The following is a 19,079-nucleotide window of genomic DNA, read 5'->3' on the forward strand; positions in this document are numbered from 1 at the left end:
AACATGGATGAACTGGACATCAACGAAGGAGACATCGTAGCTGTCATTGAAGAAAGCGAAGACGGCTGGTGGACAGCTGAAAGGAACGGGCAGCGAGGCTTTGTGCCAGGGTCTTATCTTGAAAGGATTTGATGAAGAGTAGTCCCAACCCTCAGACTTTGAAAACGTTCTACTACTGAAAACAAAGAGCATGCAGGGCTGCTGCAGCTGACCAAGGGCAACCCATAATACTGTCCTCTACAGTTACCAGTCAGGATATAACCAACTGACCATTCTTTCCTCTTCCTTCCTACCCTGACCCTCCCTACCCCTGGCACCTTCTGGCCTACATTGTCTGCAAAAACCGGCCCCACCTCAGTGAGATGAGGACTTGGGTTTCTTAAAGAGTTCCTTCCCACTATCCGCACACTGTGCCGCCATCAGTGTTACAAGTCTTGGTAAGTCTGGGAGAAAAATCCTGCCTAGAACTTAAGTACACTAAAGGAAAAAGAACAAAGAAGTAACCATGGCTCTGCTCTGCACTGGACAGCAAAAATAAGGACAGATGATGAGCCCAAGGTCTGCTTTTGTCTTGGTTGGATAGTTTCTCTGACACCTCGCTGAGATTTTTCATGTTTAAAGGAAGAGGGGAAAGAAAAAAAAAAAAGGCAGCCTTCCAGCAGTGCTGCACTGCCCTGATCTCTGTCCTTTAAGTATGGCAAAGCAGTGTCAAACATTCTCCTTCCAACTTCACTGTTCACTTGGCTGATCCTTTCCTTCTCCTCCTCTGGCCACAGCTTTTTCAGTCTCTATCTACAGCCTCTGTACCTCTGGGAGAGCTGGCACAGACCTGTCCTGGTTCCTTTCCAGTTCCTTGTGATGTGTTTGCTCTACAACAAACCCTCTTTAGAGCAGCCGCCCTGTGCAGGTTCATTGTACTTCACAGATTACTGCTCTATCAGTCTTTCTAGTCTAGTATTTAGGAATGTTTCCAGCCGCCACCGTACTTATCATGAGATCATTAAATACTTTCTACCACTCCTCCTTCTTCAGCATTTATATATGGTTAAATATATATATATGTCAGCAGTTTAATCTGAAGCAGAAAGCGTTAATTCTGGGGCCAGAATGACCTTGTTTGTAAAGGTTTCAGTTTTCAGTTTTCAAAAATCGAACTAAGTCAAGGAAAATGAGTTAAATTGCTACTCAAAAAGGCATGGAGCAGGGCGGAACTGTTAGCTAAGACAACAGAGGAACAGGAATATAGACAGGAGGAAAAGCCACGGCATTCAATTCAATTGTCTTAAATGAAACACAGCGAGGGTCAGAAGCACTTGCATTATCTTATTATAATTTCTTGATTCAGAAATCAAATAAAAACTTGCTGCAGCCCCTTTCTCTTTATTTTCCTGCAGTCCTTTGCATAGCACACTTGTCCTTCCCACATTTCCCCAAGCTATTATGCAGCACATCTGCATCAATGCTGAAGGGCTCTTAGTACCTCTCATTAGAAGAGGCTCAGAGGTACTGCAGGGACTTGATTGGCATTTATGGCACCAGATTATATGAAGAGTAGTGCTCATTCAGGCTGAGGATGTCAATGACAAGTTTCTGTGAACACATCTGAATTGAACAGTGATAGAAAGATGGTCCACAATAGCCTTCAACTAGGCCACCACACTGTAAATGGCTGCTGCCAGACAACTATGACAGTTCCTTATGTATAGGGTGAGAGGAAACCTGAAGCATGAGGGATTTAATACATTTGCTTCTTGAGCACTGAGTCTTTCACACAGAGAACTGTAATAAACAAAAATAAAATGATAATTAAATAGGTAGTTATTTGGCAGATGATCTTAATTAAAGAGGAATAACCCCCCCCCAAACCTTTAAGATGCATCTCCTCTAACTATATATGACACGGACTCTACTGAGACTCCTCATTTCTCTGGGGCCCAGACGGTCTCACACAAGACATGACAATACCCTGTCCTGGTTTCCCTGAAATCCCGTTACAGACCATCTTTGCCTACACATCCCATATGGTCTACATCAGCTGGCAGGCAGCTACTGGAACAGCGACTACTATTTCTACTCCATCAAAGCAGTTCATATTTTTGCTATTTAATTCAAGGAACTGGTTTCGTTTCTACCTATCTTTTCTGCCAAGTTAATACTGTTGCAACTGCAAGAGGCTATAGATATTTCAAAGTTTACCTGCTGTTGCAGCATTTGGATCCCACATGCTAATTCCAGACTATTCAGGAAATGAAAAAGCAGCAGCAATGTTTGCTCATAATTCAATTCCTCTGCTTTACGCTGAAGAATGTGGCTTATAAGTAGTTACCAAGCCATAGCTATGCAGTTTGCCCCATCAGTGTGTCGGCACTTGTCAGAGACAGAAGATATCAAAAAATGCCCATACCCTCTTAGTACACCCACACTTTGGGTGTCATCCACCCCAGGCAAGAGGAAAAGCAGGAAGGTCAAATGTAGGTTACTGCCCTAACAACAATGTCACCTCTCCAGCCTGGTAACACTTTGGTAACAAAACTGATGCATTCATTTAGTTTTCAGGTGAAACCAAAATGGACCCTATACAGAGGCAGACATTCTTAAACTAAATCCAACATTTTTGGTTAAAAATCTTTTTTGATGAACACTTCTGATAAGCCTCTACCTCCAGCCTGACTACCAATTTTTGGCAAGGACGTACCAAGCAACACGTGTAGCCAGAGTAACAGTGGCACACAAAGCTTTGTCCAGTTAACTCTTAGTCAAGTTAATTCCTAGCACACTTGTGATAAGCGGACTACCTCTTTACTTATGCTGCTTGTGCTCTGGATGGGTTTACACACTATAACTTGTTTCCAGTGAAAATTTGCTTTTGCCAGCTGCTCTGCAAGGGGGAGCCTAACTACCCCTTTACAGCCTATGACTAGTCTTCACATAGAGTCAAACTAATTCGAGCAAATTTGCAATAAAGTTACTGAGCTGTTTTTGACTAAGCACTGCAGGGTAGGCTTCACCTTGCACAACAAACAATAAATATTTCATGCTGAACAATTTCAGACTTGTAACCTCTAGAAATTTTACTAGGCCATAAGAAACCTGCAGGCTTCTTCTTTCCATTAAGAGGGACAAGAAAGATTGGAGTCATTACCCACACAGACCACAACAGAAAAGAAAGGGACTATAAGGTTCATACCTGCTGCTTTCCTCGATGGATTTTGCATTTGAGCAATGCGGTCATGAGACTGCTGTAAAGAAGTGTAGCGGCAATCTGTTTTATTTTTACTTTAGCAGGAGCAAAAATGCTAAAGTTGGAAGTAGGCACCCAAACCAGTAGCACCCTTAAACCAGACTCAGATATGCATGTTATTCTCCTTTACCATGTTGTTATTAAGAAGCAGGAAAGCCTGCTTACATTAATATTTAACCAACAACATCCATACACAATTATGAAACGCCTATAAGTGCAGTGTGAGGCCCATCTCTGCACAAAACAGATTTTAGCTTAATTAATTAGATTAATGTACCACTAATAGCTCACAAGCCTGTTGTAAAATTTGGGTCAAACAAAGCAGCATCAGACTGGAGACACAGGGATCCCCGAGCCCTAGCTCTGGGATAGCCAGTGCAGTCAGGACTTAACCACAAAAAAAGGAGCTCCTGCTTAGCTTGCAGGTCCATTGCTACCAACAGACAGCTTCTGGCATTGTTTGCAACTACTCAGCTGAAAGAAAAAAACACAACCTATTCTACATTAGATAGAACAGCCAGCAACACCAGGAACACAGTAGCTGCTAGAGGTTTTGGAGTGTTTGTCACCTCCTTGAGGAACCTGGATTGAACTTTGTATTAAGAATAATCCCAGCATACTTCAGCTAAAGCAATGACAGATCATATACCTGAGAAATAAACAGTAGCAACTCTTACCTTGGATTCCTTCTTGTCTTGCTTCTTAAAAGGGTACATTTGAGGTCTGAGGCTCCTCTCCAGAAGTAGTTTTCTAGGTGAACACTCCGTATTGCAGCTTACTCACTCCCTACTGAATGCAATTTAAGTGGAAGCACACAGACACCAAGAATAGATTCATTATAAGCCAGGCATCAGGTCATATCTGACTGTAGCTTGATTGAGCATTTAGTAACACCTAACCTAAGCACTGGGGGTAAATGAATACGCTTGCTTCTCTAGTACTATGAAATCTCTTGGCTGTATGGGTAGCAGCTGGCTTACAGAACCCAGGAGAGCCTACATCAGTAGTCCATAAACACAGCCCGCTGCACTGAAAGATTGCTGTTAACCTTCAGTGTAGACTGGCAACAACTCTGCACAGTATAGAACAAACTGCCAAGGCTTGAAAATCAGCCTCTGCTGCTCAAAACTACCTGCTCTCCCCTTGCTTTGTTGCTCTCCAGCCACATAGCTACTAGTATTTCATGTGACCTCAAGCACAAACTACACTCAGTGCTAGTGAACAAGGAGAGCAAGAAAGTGCCCTGAGCTTGGCCTTCACTCCTCAGATCCACATCTTCTTGCTAGCATGGGGTTATGGGCAGGAGTGAGTGGCAAGGCCTCATAAGTAAATCAGAGGTGGCTGTTACAAAACAAAATTAAAAACATGATTAGGGTCAGTCACTGCTATCTACCAGCAATCTTAAGCAGTCTCCTAAATTAACTAGAGTTCCCATCACAGGTGTTTTCTGTAGTGCAGCTGTGGTGTTGAGCATGCTCACTGTAGGAGGGGCTAAAGGAGAGAGGATGGCTGAGGAGTTGCTCCATTTCTTTTCCATTACTAGGAAGCACCCTGTAGAACACTGCTTTTAAACTGTTGGCTTTTGTGCCCCCCCTTTGTTTTTTTTTTTTGAGGAAGGAGATAAAGGCCATGACAGGCTTCTGGAAAGTAAATAATTGCTAGGAGTCTGCAGGGGCTGATTGGTAGGTTTTTATGGTGGGGGAAAAGATACTTGTGTGGAATAGATTTTGGAATAGGAACAGAACTTAGCATCCTGTTATGACTAGGTTATTAACAAAATGAAAACGCCCCCTTGATAGAGACAAAGCTAACACTGGGGCCAGAAAAGTACTTTTAGTCAGACTGCTTGTTAGTGATTATCCGATTTCAGTGGCCAACTCACATTTTGGATGAGAGAAGCTCAAGGTCACAGTTACCTTCAGACTTATGCACTCCTGGCTCACACACAGTGCCAACTGGATCTGTTTCTGGAATGGCCAGATAATCATACTTCTATCACATTAGCCAGTGCACATAGTACAATGTTCATCCTGTCTTTCTAACAGCTGTTGAAGGGCTGATGACACCTGACCTGGCATAAAGTTGCTTGGTGCAAAGTGAAGAGCAAATCTACAGCCTGTCACTGTTGTGTGTCATGTAGCTGCAGCATTTCTGTCTGGCACAAGGGCCCCAAAGCCAGATTTACTGTCTCACTGTGTCCTGATCCAAGGCATAGACTAAATACTAGTTGTAGATATAAAACTAATAGAAACCACTGACATCTCCCAGCTATCCTTCAGCAACATCAGGAGAAATCAGACTTGACATGCCTGAAATTTCTAAGGGGAAAGACAAAACCCTTCAAAACCAGTGGGCAAACAGAACTGGGCTTTAAATGTAACTATCAATTTATAGCCCAGGATTTCCATGTAACTTCTGGATGATGAAGAGGGTATAAAGACACCAGGGGTGGGGTAGAGGGAGAGGTAACATATCCTAGGGGGTTCTGTGAAATCAGAAGGAATTTTACTTATCAGATTTATAAGAGACAATGTTGTACATATTTGAAAACATAACACAGCTTCGCTGCCCCTACAATAATTCAATTAAATGACCAAATCACAGGCAGACATACAGAGAAGTAACCAGCAGGTTAAGTGGTACTATACTGAATGAACTATGATTGCATCAGTGGTGTTTTGACAACCAAATCCTGTTTCACCTGACAGAAGACAAATGTTGTCATTTGTTGTAGCCCCTGTCTCAGGGACTCTGGACACCTGGGGAAGCTGAAAAAAATCTAGCCTAAACTTGAATAAAATTTCCTGAGTGTGGGATTACACTTCCAATTGTTTGAAGAACCCATGCTAAACCCCTTTAAAAACAAACAAACAAAAAACACAATAAAACAAAACAAATGTATTTGCTTTGTGAAGCAAAGGTATGTCTTCTCCAAAGTCTCACACATCAGTTTACCCATCCATCATCGGGAGTTTGCTATTTTGACAGCATCACCTGACAAGCCTTCTGGCATGCTACGTATTTCTGTGATTGTTCAGTCCCAGACTCACTCTGAACAAGTAACTGAGCAGTGGAGGATGGTCAGATCAATATTCACAATAAAAAATCTTGTACAAAAGGACAACTTGTGTTATATACACACTGCCATTGCTTGATTTGCAGTGATACTGCATGGCTTTTGGGAAAGGGGTTGCAGACATGAGATAACATTCACAGTCAATGTAGGGAGCAGGGGGAGGGGGCTGAGTACATTCCCTTCCACTTCGCAAGGGCACAAATGCTCAACAGCTGCATTTAAGGAAGAATTGTTCTGAAATTTGAAACTGAGAATGGTCTGTGCAGGAACTTCTTGGGAAAGTGATGAACTTTAACCTTCCCAGGATAAGAGTGTTAACCTAAGTGTGAAAGGGAAAGCTTTCAATGGACTGACAGACATGAGAAGTGCTTTGTCTTTAGAGCCCGGCAGCACAGCCCTCCTTGTGTTTGAACTGCTGTGAGGAAGGGAGGCATGGGCAGCAGTGACTTTGTTCTGCCCTAAGTGGCAGCTAAAGGTTTTACTGCCATCACTGCTCAAGTCCGGGATTCAAACCCAGAAGAGATGCCATCTTCTAGAGGTAGAAGAAACGCATCCACCCACTCTAGGGTCCTGTGAAAACACGGCTTACCTGTCAGCGTCAGCCCTAAATTTATGTTTGTTCCCATCTTGTGTCCTATATTCTCAACACCCCATTTCTTGATGCTGACACCTTTGGTTTCCACCCGTGTGTTACAACATTGCCAGGTTAAAATGGCAGCTTTTGTGCTCTTAAATGGATATTGCATTCAAAGTGTAAGAGCACAGTACAGCGCTAGGCTGCTCTTAGCAACAAGCATTGTTTCCAGGTATTGGGCATTTTCCAAATCCTGAAAGTACCTTCCAGGAACAGGGCTGCCTACTACTGCTATAGAACCTGCTGAGAAATAACCTTGTCTGTAGCCTGTTTGGTTGAGGCCTGAGTACAGATCTACACAAGGCAATCTTTACCAAGGGCAGCTTATCCTTCTCTAGCAATTGAGAGCATTTCAACACTACCCCACTTCACTTGATTTGCTAGCAGCCTCATTCAGTGGCAAGCATTATTTAATATCTACTGCTTCTTCATTCCAGGTGAGAGAATGAGAGAAACACTTCAGAGTTTTGCTCAAAAGCAGTTTTCCCCGACTGATTCCGTTCTTGCTTTGGTCTACAAAACAGACTGCTTTTGCATGCAAGGAATCATAGATGCTCTCAAGCACCTCAAATGTCAGAGATTTGCTTAAGCACTTAATTTGCATGAAGGAAGTGAGTTCTAGTTCTTCAGTCACAGCATAATTCTAGCAAAGGTCTGACAGCAGCTCATCCTGGGAAGAGCTCAAGTTAATCTCTGAAATGGGCAGAAGCCCATTTGGTCAAAGAGGCTGCTGCTCAAAGCACTACACATTGAAGATGAAAGTAAAGCTGTTCCTTCTCCAGAGCATCAACAGCAATAACTCTTGTGGCCCCACACTACTATGACTCACCAGTTGCAACCCATTTTTGCAGGCTTTCCTCTGGCAGAGAATTTAATCTCATAAAGCTTTGATTGGAAACATGATCACTCAGGAGAAGCTGGGTAGAAGAAACAGGTGAGAGAAGTGTTATCCATTGTGGAGCACTTAAAGTTTTGAAACTTTGCAGTAGTCATCCTTGGCTTGCTCTGGCAGGACAACCTAGATCACCAAGTCAATCCCTGTTAAGTTGCCAGACTTGAAATCTTATTTGCATGGTTCAAGTGGTCTACCAAAACCTGGCCATGCTTTTAGGCTGTGGGTTAGCTGTACTTTACATCCATCTGCAGCGTAAATACATCATATGAAATACAGCTGGACAGCTACGCTGGGGTCCATACATGGAGGGAACGACCACCATCAGGCACATATCCAGCAGAGGCTATTGCAGTCACACAATTACAGCCAGTTGACCACAGCAGGACTAATTCAGATTGGACTAAGCATGCATCATGAAACAAACTACCACAGTGAGGAAGTGAATAAACAGGTGGACAAAATGTGCATCCCACATTTACCTCTGCTACCCCAGCCAGCTGTCAGGATGTTATTAAAACTGCCTGGGATGTAACATGTGCAAGCAGCAGCTGCACAGCTGTGCTTACCTAGCACTCTGTTCCTCATTCTAGCAATAAGTAGCCTGGGATTAAACCTTCCTTTTGAGCAGTAATCCTAGTGATATGCTACGTGGAAGGAAACGTTACAGGACTACTTCAGCATTTTTTTGGAGATTGCCCTTTCACCTGGTAGTAGGAGAGAAAGGCAAAGTTTGCACCACTGCTACATATGGGCACAGGTCTTTTTCAGGGCTGCTTGCACACAGGCAAATCCTAACACTGTCACATCAATATCAGATCATACCTAGACTTCCCAACAAAGCAGCAGCATAACTTGTATATTGTCACTGATTTTTGCTCTCTCCTGAACAATATCACAAAAACCAAGCTGAACAAATAGCAAATTCACAAAAGACAACCCTACAAAGGAAACAAAAGATCTGCTGAAGCAGGCTAGAAATATGAGAGAGAATGTGAGACTAAGGGAAACAGGAAAAGACTGTTAGGATCTCATCAACCAACAGCTGTGCACAGCCCTTGGCAGCCAAATACCATTGCTACTTTATAGGCCACTGCATCAAGCTCCGCAGTTTGTCAGGTAGGGGAAGCTGTATCCTAGCACTATTTCAGACATGCCTTGATATCAGTTTGTTTTTAGCAGCTTCCCAAGCATACAATACATTTTAAAAAGATGCTGCCCCAAAAAGACTTTTCCACCTACTCAATGCAGCTCCAGAGGGAACAGACCAGCTGTAAGAAGGTACAGAGGTACAGCACGGAGAATATTAGCAAGCTGAGACTTTAAAAGGAGATTTGGAAGTGGAAGTCAGCTTATATGTAGAAGGGGCAGCTGCTCCAACCACTGACAACGGCAGTGAAGAGTGAAAACTTAAACACAATTTGGAGATTCAAGTGGCAGTCTGCTAAGCACTGCATTCACACAAGTACGTGCAAATGCTAGAGGATACGGCGCGCATGAAAGACTAAGACCCGCTGCACTCAGAGACTTCTATTACTTTTCAGTGGGATTTTATCTAAGGCTTAAACTTCAGTTGGTTACAAACTCCACTAACTCTTTATTGCAGAGGCTATCACTATATCTGTTTTAACAAGTAGTATCTCAAATGTCATCTGAAACTCCAAGTACAAAAAAAATCAAGACCTGTCATCCTCCCGCTACCAAGACAGATTTAGTTACTTTTACTAACATTAACTAGCACTTATTAGGCCTTTCTTTTCCCAGTTAATAAACCCAAACCTGACCATACCTTACGGGACTACATGGCTTGAATGCAGCTCTCATATTCTCACAAGCCACACATTGCACTTCTGAAAGTAAAGCACAGGACTTGCATGCCAAAGCATTTAAAAGTAATTCTAATAGCAGCAAGAAGATAGATTTATGTGAAAGAAAAAACACCACCACCCCAAAGGCAATTCTAATCTCATGTTAAAAAGCTCTGGTTCACTTGAGGCTCCCTGACGCAAGCTACATGCTTGTGTACTCCATGGAGCACCTACACATTCAATCATTCTTTGAATAATTTCTTGTGCAGTCTGCACAGGGACCTCATTTCCTCTTCAACAGGAGACACCAGACCCAGGTGGTTTGGCTGAGCAGCCATTTCAACTACGCAGCTATGGTGAAGTAAACATACTGCTATTTGAAACTGGAAATTGAACTACTGTCAAGCAATACAGAACAGATCTACCCACTCCCCTTAATGAAAACCCAAACCTTCTGCCATCTGAATCACCCAACATGGCTAGTATTAACAGTTTCACTGGCTGAACTAACAGTACAAGTAATAGATGCTGAGAAGTGGCTAGACTTCATAGATAGCCTTATCATTATCTGGCAGTGCAGTGAAACATGAAAGTGTTATCAATGTACTACAGTGTAACCAGTCCTACAGAGCTTCTATCAAGTCTATCAATGGGGTACCAAAAGTCATTTATTAGTTCTATATTTCCTATGCTCTAAGATCTTACTGCAACAGATCTGATTCCTGGTAGACACTGCATAAGTCATAGCAGACAAAGTAAGGGAATAAGAACACCCTATTGTGTATTCAAGAAAAGTACACAGAAGAAACCTCTTGGGAGCAGTCAACATAACTGCATCCAAAAGCTCAGAAATGTGACATTTATAACTTGTCAAAAAAAAGTAGGATTGCCTTGTGTCCAGCTACAAGATAATCTAGAGGAAACACAAACAGGAATTCCTAGAATGCTGCACTTTTAAACTAGTGAAACATACTGATGCTGTGCCTGGAAGAAGAAAGCAAAAAAAGTTAATCAGTGATACTAAATTGAAGGAGAAATCAAGAATTCAGGTTTAAAATGTTAATGAGAATGGTACTCATTCTCATTACTCAGCTTCAAGTATGTAGCTAGCGTACACAGGAAAAAGGCTGAGAGAAAACGATAGAGGATCACAGTGCAGACCAGAGAAATACTGAGCAAGACAGATTAACACATGGCTCTGGTAGAACCTACACTAGAAACTACAGCAATATTGAGCAAACCAAACTGGCTGTTACTGGAAGCAGTGTACCTGTACTTCATGAAGCACAGGCTATTTTACAGTATTTTTCTCAGTAATATTAAGTAGCTGCTACTAAGTTGTGTGCTGCCATACCTCAGTTCCCTTTAATACTTGAGCTTATTTTAAGCTAGTAGTGGAGTTAATTTTGTACTGCACTGCAGATTCAAGTCCTGCACTAAACAGGATTCAACAGTAACAGCTAGATAAACTTGCAGCTGACCATCTACCATAAAACACTACTCCATCCTGCTCACACAAGTTTATTTTTTTCTTAGATGGACAAGAAGCTGTTTTGTTCATTATGACATTGAAGTCAATACTGGAAAATACTGTCTTGAATGTTTACAGGAGCCTGAGCTGTTTCCATGTAACTTCATTTAAGGAGTCGCAAACCAGGTAACAAAGAAGAAAATCTGCTTATTTAAGTGTTACTTGACAGACTTGTGCTATTAAGACCTTTCCACCATGATCTAACAATAACGCAGTTTCTTGCTCAACAGCAAAAGCCACCTAATCGTGTTGGGATGTGGGTCTTTGACTCCGGTGAAGACTTTTCAACACAAACCTTACTTACACTGTTCAGCAATGAGTGAAGCAGAAAGGCATAGAGCTTCAGCAGCTCGCTAAAGAGAAACAGCTCCTAATAGCACGCTTTTTCCCACAGGACAGAAATCTGGTCTTCTGCTGTCAGAGCACATGAATAGTTTGTTAAGAGCACGGTTTTATTAACATTAGCAGACAGCCTGGAATACAGTAATCTGTTTTAAAACCTGCCCTGGTCTGATTCTTACAACCCAGAGTTATCTCAGTCTCATTAGTCTGGGATCTTACCAAGCATGTGTAATATATGGAATACAACATGATGCACATAACCCTTATTCATCCACTCTCCTGACAGTTGATTGTTAGCAGGCTTATTTCCCACATTCACTGAATTTAATACTAGAGTCCCAGGAGGCCTTTCAGGTTATTATTAACCCACATATAATCCTAAGAATGAAAACCTAATAGCATATTATCTGCAACCCACATTTAGAAATTAACAGAGCAGTCCACAAGCATGCTTCTACAGTACCGAAACATCTCTAAAACTTAAATCTCTCAGGTCATATTGGCCTTAACATCATTAACGCACATCAGAATTCCCTTTTCCTAAGTGACATTTCTTTGGGTATCTGAGAACGTTACATTGCCATCAATTTGGTGGAACAAATGTAGTTTGCATGATAAAGCACAATCAACCACAGTAGAAGTTCTTAACATTCCTGTCTTCTGCAAAGAATGTTGTAACTGAAACCATTGAAAGCAGAGCAGTGACTAAGTATCTGAGTATCATAAAGCAGATTAATGTGTAATTAAGACGCAGCAGTTACAATATTCATCCCCCACTGTTGAGAAATGACAGATTCTTCCGGAATGGTATTCACAAAGTGTTTCCTTTCCACAAAGTTTAACTATGTTGTACTGTTTCAAATAAAAAGTAATGTGACAAACAAGCTTCCACCAAACCTTAGATGACCTCACTTAGATCTCTAAGACAGATGCTTTCATATACGAACGGTTACACTTCCAGCACATGAGGATACCATTTGAACATATACATAGGAATCTTAAACAGAAAACCAGACATGTTTATAGGGAGGATATACAGAGATTTATTTAATCAGGTTTACTATTTACAGTTGAGATCACTTTCACATACTACTTTGCTACTCTACATGGCTACATTATTTCCAAACCAGTTTAAGATCTACAGTCTACAGTTCACTCAACACATAAAACTGCTCTTCATAGAAAAAAATGAAATATTTCATTATAGAACAGTAGTGCATACATTATACTCCTGAAAAGCCAGCTCGTATTTTAAAACACTAATGCTTGAAAGGTTTGATCTCTGAAGGTCAAAACTTAGTCTTATGTACCTAAAATTTTGGTTAGTTTTTTTGTTGTTTTGTTTTTACCATTATATATAAAGTTTACTGGACTTAAGTGTTTTTTTTTTTTTAAAAAAAAGTGACACTGGTGATGGGCAAGGTTAAAATATTTTTCAAATTGAATACAGCTGGCTTTTTTTTTTTTTTTTTTTACAACTTCAGTCAAAGAAGTTCCATGTAGTGAAGGTTTAACAAACTCTCTCTATATGCAAGAATCAGTCAGTTAATGCTTAGAGGTAATCCACCAACACATCCTTTGACTTTCATATCAACCAAATCACACTTAACTTGCAAATGGTTCTGAAATTAGAAAGTTTACTAGCATACTAAAACATTTAGATACATGAATAGCTGGCTAAAACAGTGAAAGTCACAGGTAATTAATTATATGGGTGTGTGTAAAGCTGAGTTGTTTTGCCCGTCACCAGTGTACAGTACAGCTCCCCTCATCTGTGAAAGGTGCGCTTTGACTAAGCTTAGGGCAAGAAAGCTATTGCAGTAAACCTGGCCCGTTCACCTTCCACACAAGTGAGATAAGATTGAACCACGTTCCCATTCTCTTCTAGGCGTAGGTTCCGCCAGTGATGAGAAGTTCGTAAGCAGGATCCCGACTCCTTCTACATAGTACTATACAGGCACACAACATGCCCAGAAGCTATGGAGAAAAAAAAGAAAACAAGCTGAGTACAAAGAACATACTTCATGATTTAACCTCTGCACAGAAATTGTCAGCATGCTTCATAGCACCATGAATGTCCATAACAAACAGCAACAAACGCATTGTTATTGAAAAAAGCTTCACTTCCTGCTGCAAAAAACAAGGGCCACAAACTTCAGCCTTAATTTCTTGAAAGATCCTAGACATGGGTTTGGTCAGCCACTTGGATGCTGCCTCAAAAAATTCAGACGGAAAAATGACTGATTTCTTCCCGAAAGACACAGCTTCAGATACTGCATGTGTTATGAAAGACAATGAAGTGAAATTCAAATACATCAGCCTCAGTTGTTATGATGAAAAAACTAAGCATTCTGTGAAGCTGCTCCACCTTACTTCAAATGCTCAATCTGTTAATATGCTATACTAGAAAGCTCAAGGCCGATGTGAATTATTCACTAAAAGTGAATTTCTTGCCATTGAAATTTCAGAGCTGTAACTATGCAGGCAAGTTTGCCAGGAATTTAGTGTTATGATCACTTTGTATACATTTATAAGACTTGAATCAAATGAATATGATCAGGGATTCAGGGTATGATTTTAGGAAGGTTGCATATTTTTTGAGAGTAGATTTTTTTCAGGGGGTAGGTATAGACTTATTCAAGTTCAGTGATGTGTTCCAAAGTCTGCAATCATTGACAATAGCTTCTAGTGACATAAGAGATTATCTTGATTTCTTCATATGCATACAGGGAAAGAGTCTATTCACAGATAAAAGTCTACTTCAAGATGCTCCTATCATAGCTCTGGATTATAAAGCATCACCCAGGCAGTAAGTTACTTAAACAGAACAACATGAGAGACTTGAATGGGAAGCACAAAAGAATTAAACTGGAGACCAGCCAACCAAGTATAAAGCATGATGTTTTGTGAAAATACGTCACTTGATGGGAAGAATTATTATTTTTTAAATGAAGTCTGATGCAAATGTCACATGCATAACAAGTTTCAGAAACCAAAGCTTAACTGAATGTACATGCAACTTGGTACTTAAGCGTGCTGAAAGATGAAAGAAGTTTTTAAAATCTTAGTTAAGTCTAAATAAGCAGTGATTAAGAAGCATGATGAAATTTTAGTCCAAGCTCTGTATTTCCTGGAAAGGAACAAGACATAAAAATTAAAAATAATTGTCCATATTTTATTCTCTGCTTTGGATCTATAGCCAGATTCAGCTCAGGTCCAGAAATAGCCTATTGGGAGTAACCTAGAGTATGGCCCTTCAGCCTATTGGTAAAAATGAAATCTTCCTTTACTTTCAGCTAGTACTTGGATGGTTCCAGTTCACAGGCTAACTCCTATAAATGCTATATGTATTATGCTCTTGTCAGAGTAAGAGGAAGAACTGACTTACATGAAAAGCATTCTTCATGGACAGAACCCTTCCAAAGGAAGAGGTAGCATCCACAATTAGAAAAAAACAAGCTAGACATGCAAGATTTGTGGTAACTCCCTGTGGCTACAAAACTCTGAAGAAGGGTTGTATGCTACAAGCACGAAGACTTTCTTTTATGCTGACGAAAACAAGATAAAATGAAGAGTGCTATACAAACGACTCCTTTATTTTTTTTTTGCCATAAGTCATTCTAGCCATGTATTCAAATAGTAAAACTAGTTCCATCACATTTATGGTTATTCACATAAAGAATCCTGGTCAATTGACTGAAGACATCCAATTTATGGAGTTGTGTAAAATCCAAAACAATCAAGTACTGTAACAGACTTATCTAATCAGTTTTTGAGTCAATATCAAAAACATTTACACACTTTAGGAAGCTAGCAAGCATATTCCTGGAATTCACTGTGAGCACAGAATGGACTCCCTACGGTTCTATTTTCTTCACAGAAATAATTCAGCATATAACTCTCAAAAGATGCGCTGGCATCTCTAAAACCTTCTTTAAGGCATTTGATTCTGTATCTCTTCAATCTCTACTTAATAATATTGTAAACAAAATCTTTTAGAATTCTGTTGAGGCATGATAGATGCATCTTGTAAAGCCTGAACAGCATCAAGAAAAGTTTAGACGTCTCCCACAGTCAGAAATTTGTTTTTAATTTGCCTGCTAGCATTAACCATGGCCCATCTTCTTTCACCAAACTAATTTACCTTTTTTTGCTTAAAAACCTCATTGGCTGTATAGATATGCCAAATTTAATATCTCACAAATTATCGCTAACTACAGAAGATATCTTTAAGTATGAACTTTGCAGCTCATCAAGCAGCACTTAGCATGTTGCAATACCTTTGCTCCCTTCAGGTTGCCTCCAATTTATTAATAGTTCAGAGCTGTCACTGTTTTAGACAAAGGAATTACCACACACTTCAAGAGTAACTGGAACACACACACTAGAAATTAATTCTATGCAGAAAAGACTGAGTTTTCCCACAAATTAAAATCCTCAGAGAAGTTCTATTCTCATCTTCTCAGTCTTTTCATTTTAAAGAAAGGGGTGAAAGCTAGATTTGCTTATTGTAAACTATGAGGTAAATTTTGAACAGTCTTACCGCACTGCATAACATACAAACTAAAAATCAGTTCTGAGTGGACTCTATCCAGCATTTCTAGGAGTGGTAATAGAACTGACCAAAACAGATTATTCTTCCTCTACAGGACACAGCCTAGGTTACAGGCCATTTGCTGAAGTTTACATTTTTATCTACACTGCAATTATCCTGCAGCCTATTTTGCGGAGAATCATGCTATGTACATACTTCAATTCTGTATTCCAAATAGGAGGATGTCCTGGTTTCAGTTAGGACAGAGTTAATTTTCCTCCTAGTAGCTGGCAGGGTGCTATGTTTTGGATTAGGATGAGAAGAGCGCTGATAACATGCTGATGTTTTAATTGTTGTAGAGCAGTGCTTACACCAAGCCAAGGACTTTTCAGCCTCTCTCTGTCCTGCTAGCGAGCAGGCTAGGGATGCAGCAGAAGCTGGGAGGGGACAGACCCAGGACAGCTGACCCAAACTGGCCAAAGGGGTATTCCATACCATCTGACGTCATGCTGAACAATATATAGGGGTGGCTAGCCGGGGTGGAGGGGTGGCTGGCTGCTCGGGGATAGGCTGGGCATTGGTCAACGGGTGGTGAGCAATTGCATTGTGCATCACTTATTTCGTACACATTATTACTATTAATACTATTATTATTATTATTATTGTTGTTATTCTTTTCCCTCTCTTAATAAACTGTCTTTATCTCAACTCACAGGCTTCACTTTCCCATTTCTCTCCCCCATCCCGGAGAGGGAGGGGGGAGGGTGAGCGAACGGCTGTGTGGTGTTTGACTGCCAGCCAGGCTAAACCACAACAGAGGATGTCACAACTTACATCCTAGTTTTTGGGAGGCAATAAAAAGAATAGTTTGAATGTGATTTAGTATTAACTTGTCTTAAACTAAAGCATTCTTAAAACATGCCAATTTACAAACATTTGAAATGTGGAGCAAAGATATAAGAATACGACCTCCGATAAACTTAAATCTGATTACCACTCAGTGAATATTACTGGACAGAAATTTCAAAGGTATTCCTAACACCCTGTACTCTATTTTATTCACTTGTCCAAACCAATGGCACAACTTGTGACACATTGTATTGTTACGCTGCAGCAAAGAAAGAAATTGCTTTAATGTTCTTATTTTCTTCCAAGCTGTTTATCCATTCACTTTTGCCAATAGCTTGATTACTGACATGTGGAGACAAATCAAAGCGTACCCACTGCATAAAGTATAAAAACACCATGCTTGCCTAGAATTGGTGACCCAGGAAGAACAGAAGGATACAAGTGGTCACATTTCCATTCTACCTGTGGTAGAAATTCTGGTCCAATCCCAAAGAGGATTATAATAGTACTGCACTTTAGAGTAGACCTATTGATCAACCTGCAAACTCCAGTATTGGGAATAATGCCTCCTCCTCTCTATTCAGCTCACCCAGCCTCATAACATACATTTTCTCATACATAAAAATCTGCCACAGTAACCATGGTTGTGGAAATACCTTCATTTTAATTACAGAAATATTTCAGTGTTTGAACAGACTGAATATTGCTTTAACAGTTAAAATTTTAAGAATGACAATTTAAAAAAATCTTCCTTTGGAAGACTAAGCATAGATGTCACCAAATTTCAAACTTCATATCTGAAGAAATCTGGTTCTGGACCATTCAACAACATTACAGTATACACTGTTACCTATGAATACAGCCTTGCAGCACTGAAATAGAAATTTGGCTATTTTCACAAAACTGTTTGCAAAGGATTATTTACTTACCTTCAAACATACAAACCAGCTCTAAAGCTGGTTTTGAAAATTAAAGTGCTTAAGCTTCTCAATTCAACAGGAACAATGTTTTCTGAATTCAAATGCTATTAAGGGCATAAAATTACTTTGAAATCAGTTTTTAAATCTCTTGGGATTCAGCATATATAGTAAATTTCTCAGAGACCATAATACTGACACAAACTGAAAATGTGATTAATGTACTAAACCTGCCTGATTGATGAAAGCACAAAATTCTGATTTTACAGAAATGTTTAAGAGACATCGTCATATAGGTTTATTTGTTTTCAATCTTCGTAAATAATGAGATGCACATTAGTTTATTTCCCCAGTTACTTTTTATGACCGGAGAAACTACAACCATTTGGATTCCTATGAGACAGCCTTCTTTCGATTTTAAGTAGCTGCTGTCTCTAGCTTTGAGCTTTTTTTTTTTCCAAGTACAGCACCTTCAAGACAATGCAAAGATCAATCAAACAAAAGCAGAACATGCTATCGAAAACCCTGCCTTATTTTGTGGGTGTCGACATTGTACATATGCCATGAAGCATACTTAAGCTGATGTACCTCTAAAACAGCATGAAGTATGAGCCATCTGTTTCAAAGCTGTAAATTAAATACTATACAAATTCTTCAAGTGTTAAATGCTTTCAGAGCACATTGATAGATACTTGATGCTTAAAGATAATCAGTTTAAGATGTAACTTATCATTTACATTCTAGTCAATTACTACTGTTAATGTTCAGCTACCTTCAAATCTAACAATGCACACTCATCGCAGTAGTTTTTAAACCATGCTTAGTTGAGAAGTTCTGTGTTAAGGTGTTTAGGTCCTTTTGACTGAGGCTCATCTGTCTCTCAAACGAAGTACAAACCAAAGCTGTTGACGCCCTGTACATAACTGTAATAACCTGGACAGCAGTTCACAATTTCATTTGAGTTTATAAATAAAGAATATTCGCTTACCTGAATAGCGGCAAATGCTAGTGCTGCCCAGATGACATACATCATTATCTCTTGAAGCTTCTTTACAACCAGAGCCTCACAGCCCTAAAACAAGTAGACTTGTTATATATCCCTCTGGCAACCACATTTAGATACACACCAAAAACCCCCAAAAGCATCAAACAGGGCAGAAATATAAGCAGCGTTTTTCTTTAGAGGACATATTTATTTCCTATTAATCATAATTCCTTTCACCCCAAACTTTACAGTTCCACTAAACAGAAAATT

General features: G+C 40.1%; 2 protein-coding genes across 2 annotated transcripts in view; one reads left to right on the forward strand and one right to left on the reverse strand.

Moving 5' to 3' along the window:
• The window catches only part of PSTPIP1 (proline-serine-threonine phosphatase interacting protein 1), a 65,301-nt gene extending 52,389 nt beyond the window's left edge, over positions 1-12,912 (forward strand). Inside the window, exon 15 of the mRNA XM_040570644.1 lies at positions 1-12,912. Coding sequence (XP_040426578.1) covers positions 1-132 — 132 coding nt within the window. The 3' untranslated portion in view covers positions 133-12,912.
• The window catches only part of TSPAN3 (tetraspanin 3), a 23,661-nt gene continuing 17,131 nt past the window's right edge, over positions 12,550-19,079 (reverse strand). The window contains exons 6-7 of the mRNA XM_040570648.1: positions 18,813-18,896; positions 12,550-13,501 (exon numbers count right to left, since the gene is read on the reverse strand). Of these exons, the coding sequence (XP_040426582.1) occupies positions 13,409-13,501; positions 18,813-18,896 (177 nt within the window). The 3' untranslated portion in view covers positions 12,550-13,408. The remainder of the gene's footprint in view (positions 13,502-18,812; positions 18,897-19,079) is intronic.

Source organism: Cygnus olor, chromosome 11, assembly GCF_009769625.2.
Source record: "Cygnus olor isolate bCygOlo1 chromosome 11, bCygOlo1.pri.v2, whole genome shotgun sequence".
In the NCBI taxonomy this organism is placed as follows: Eukaryota; Metazoa; Chordata; class Aves; order Anseriformes; family Anatidae; genus Cygnus; species Cygnus olor.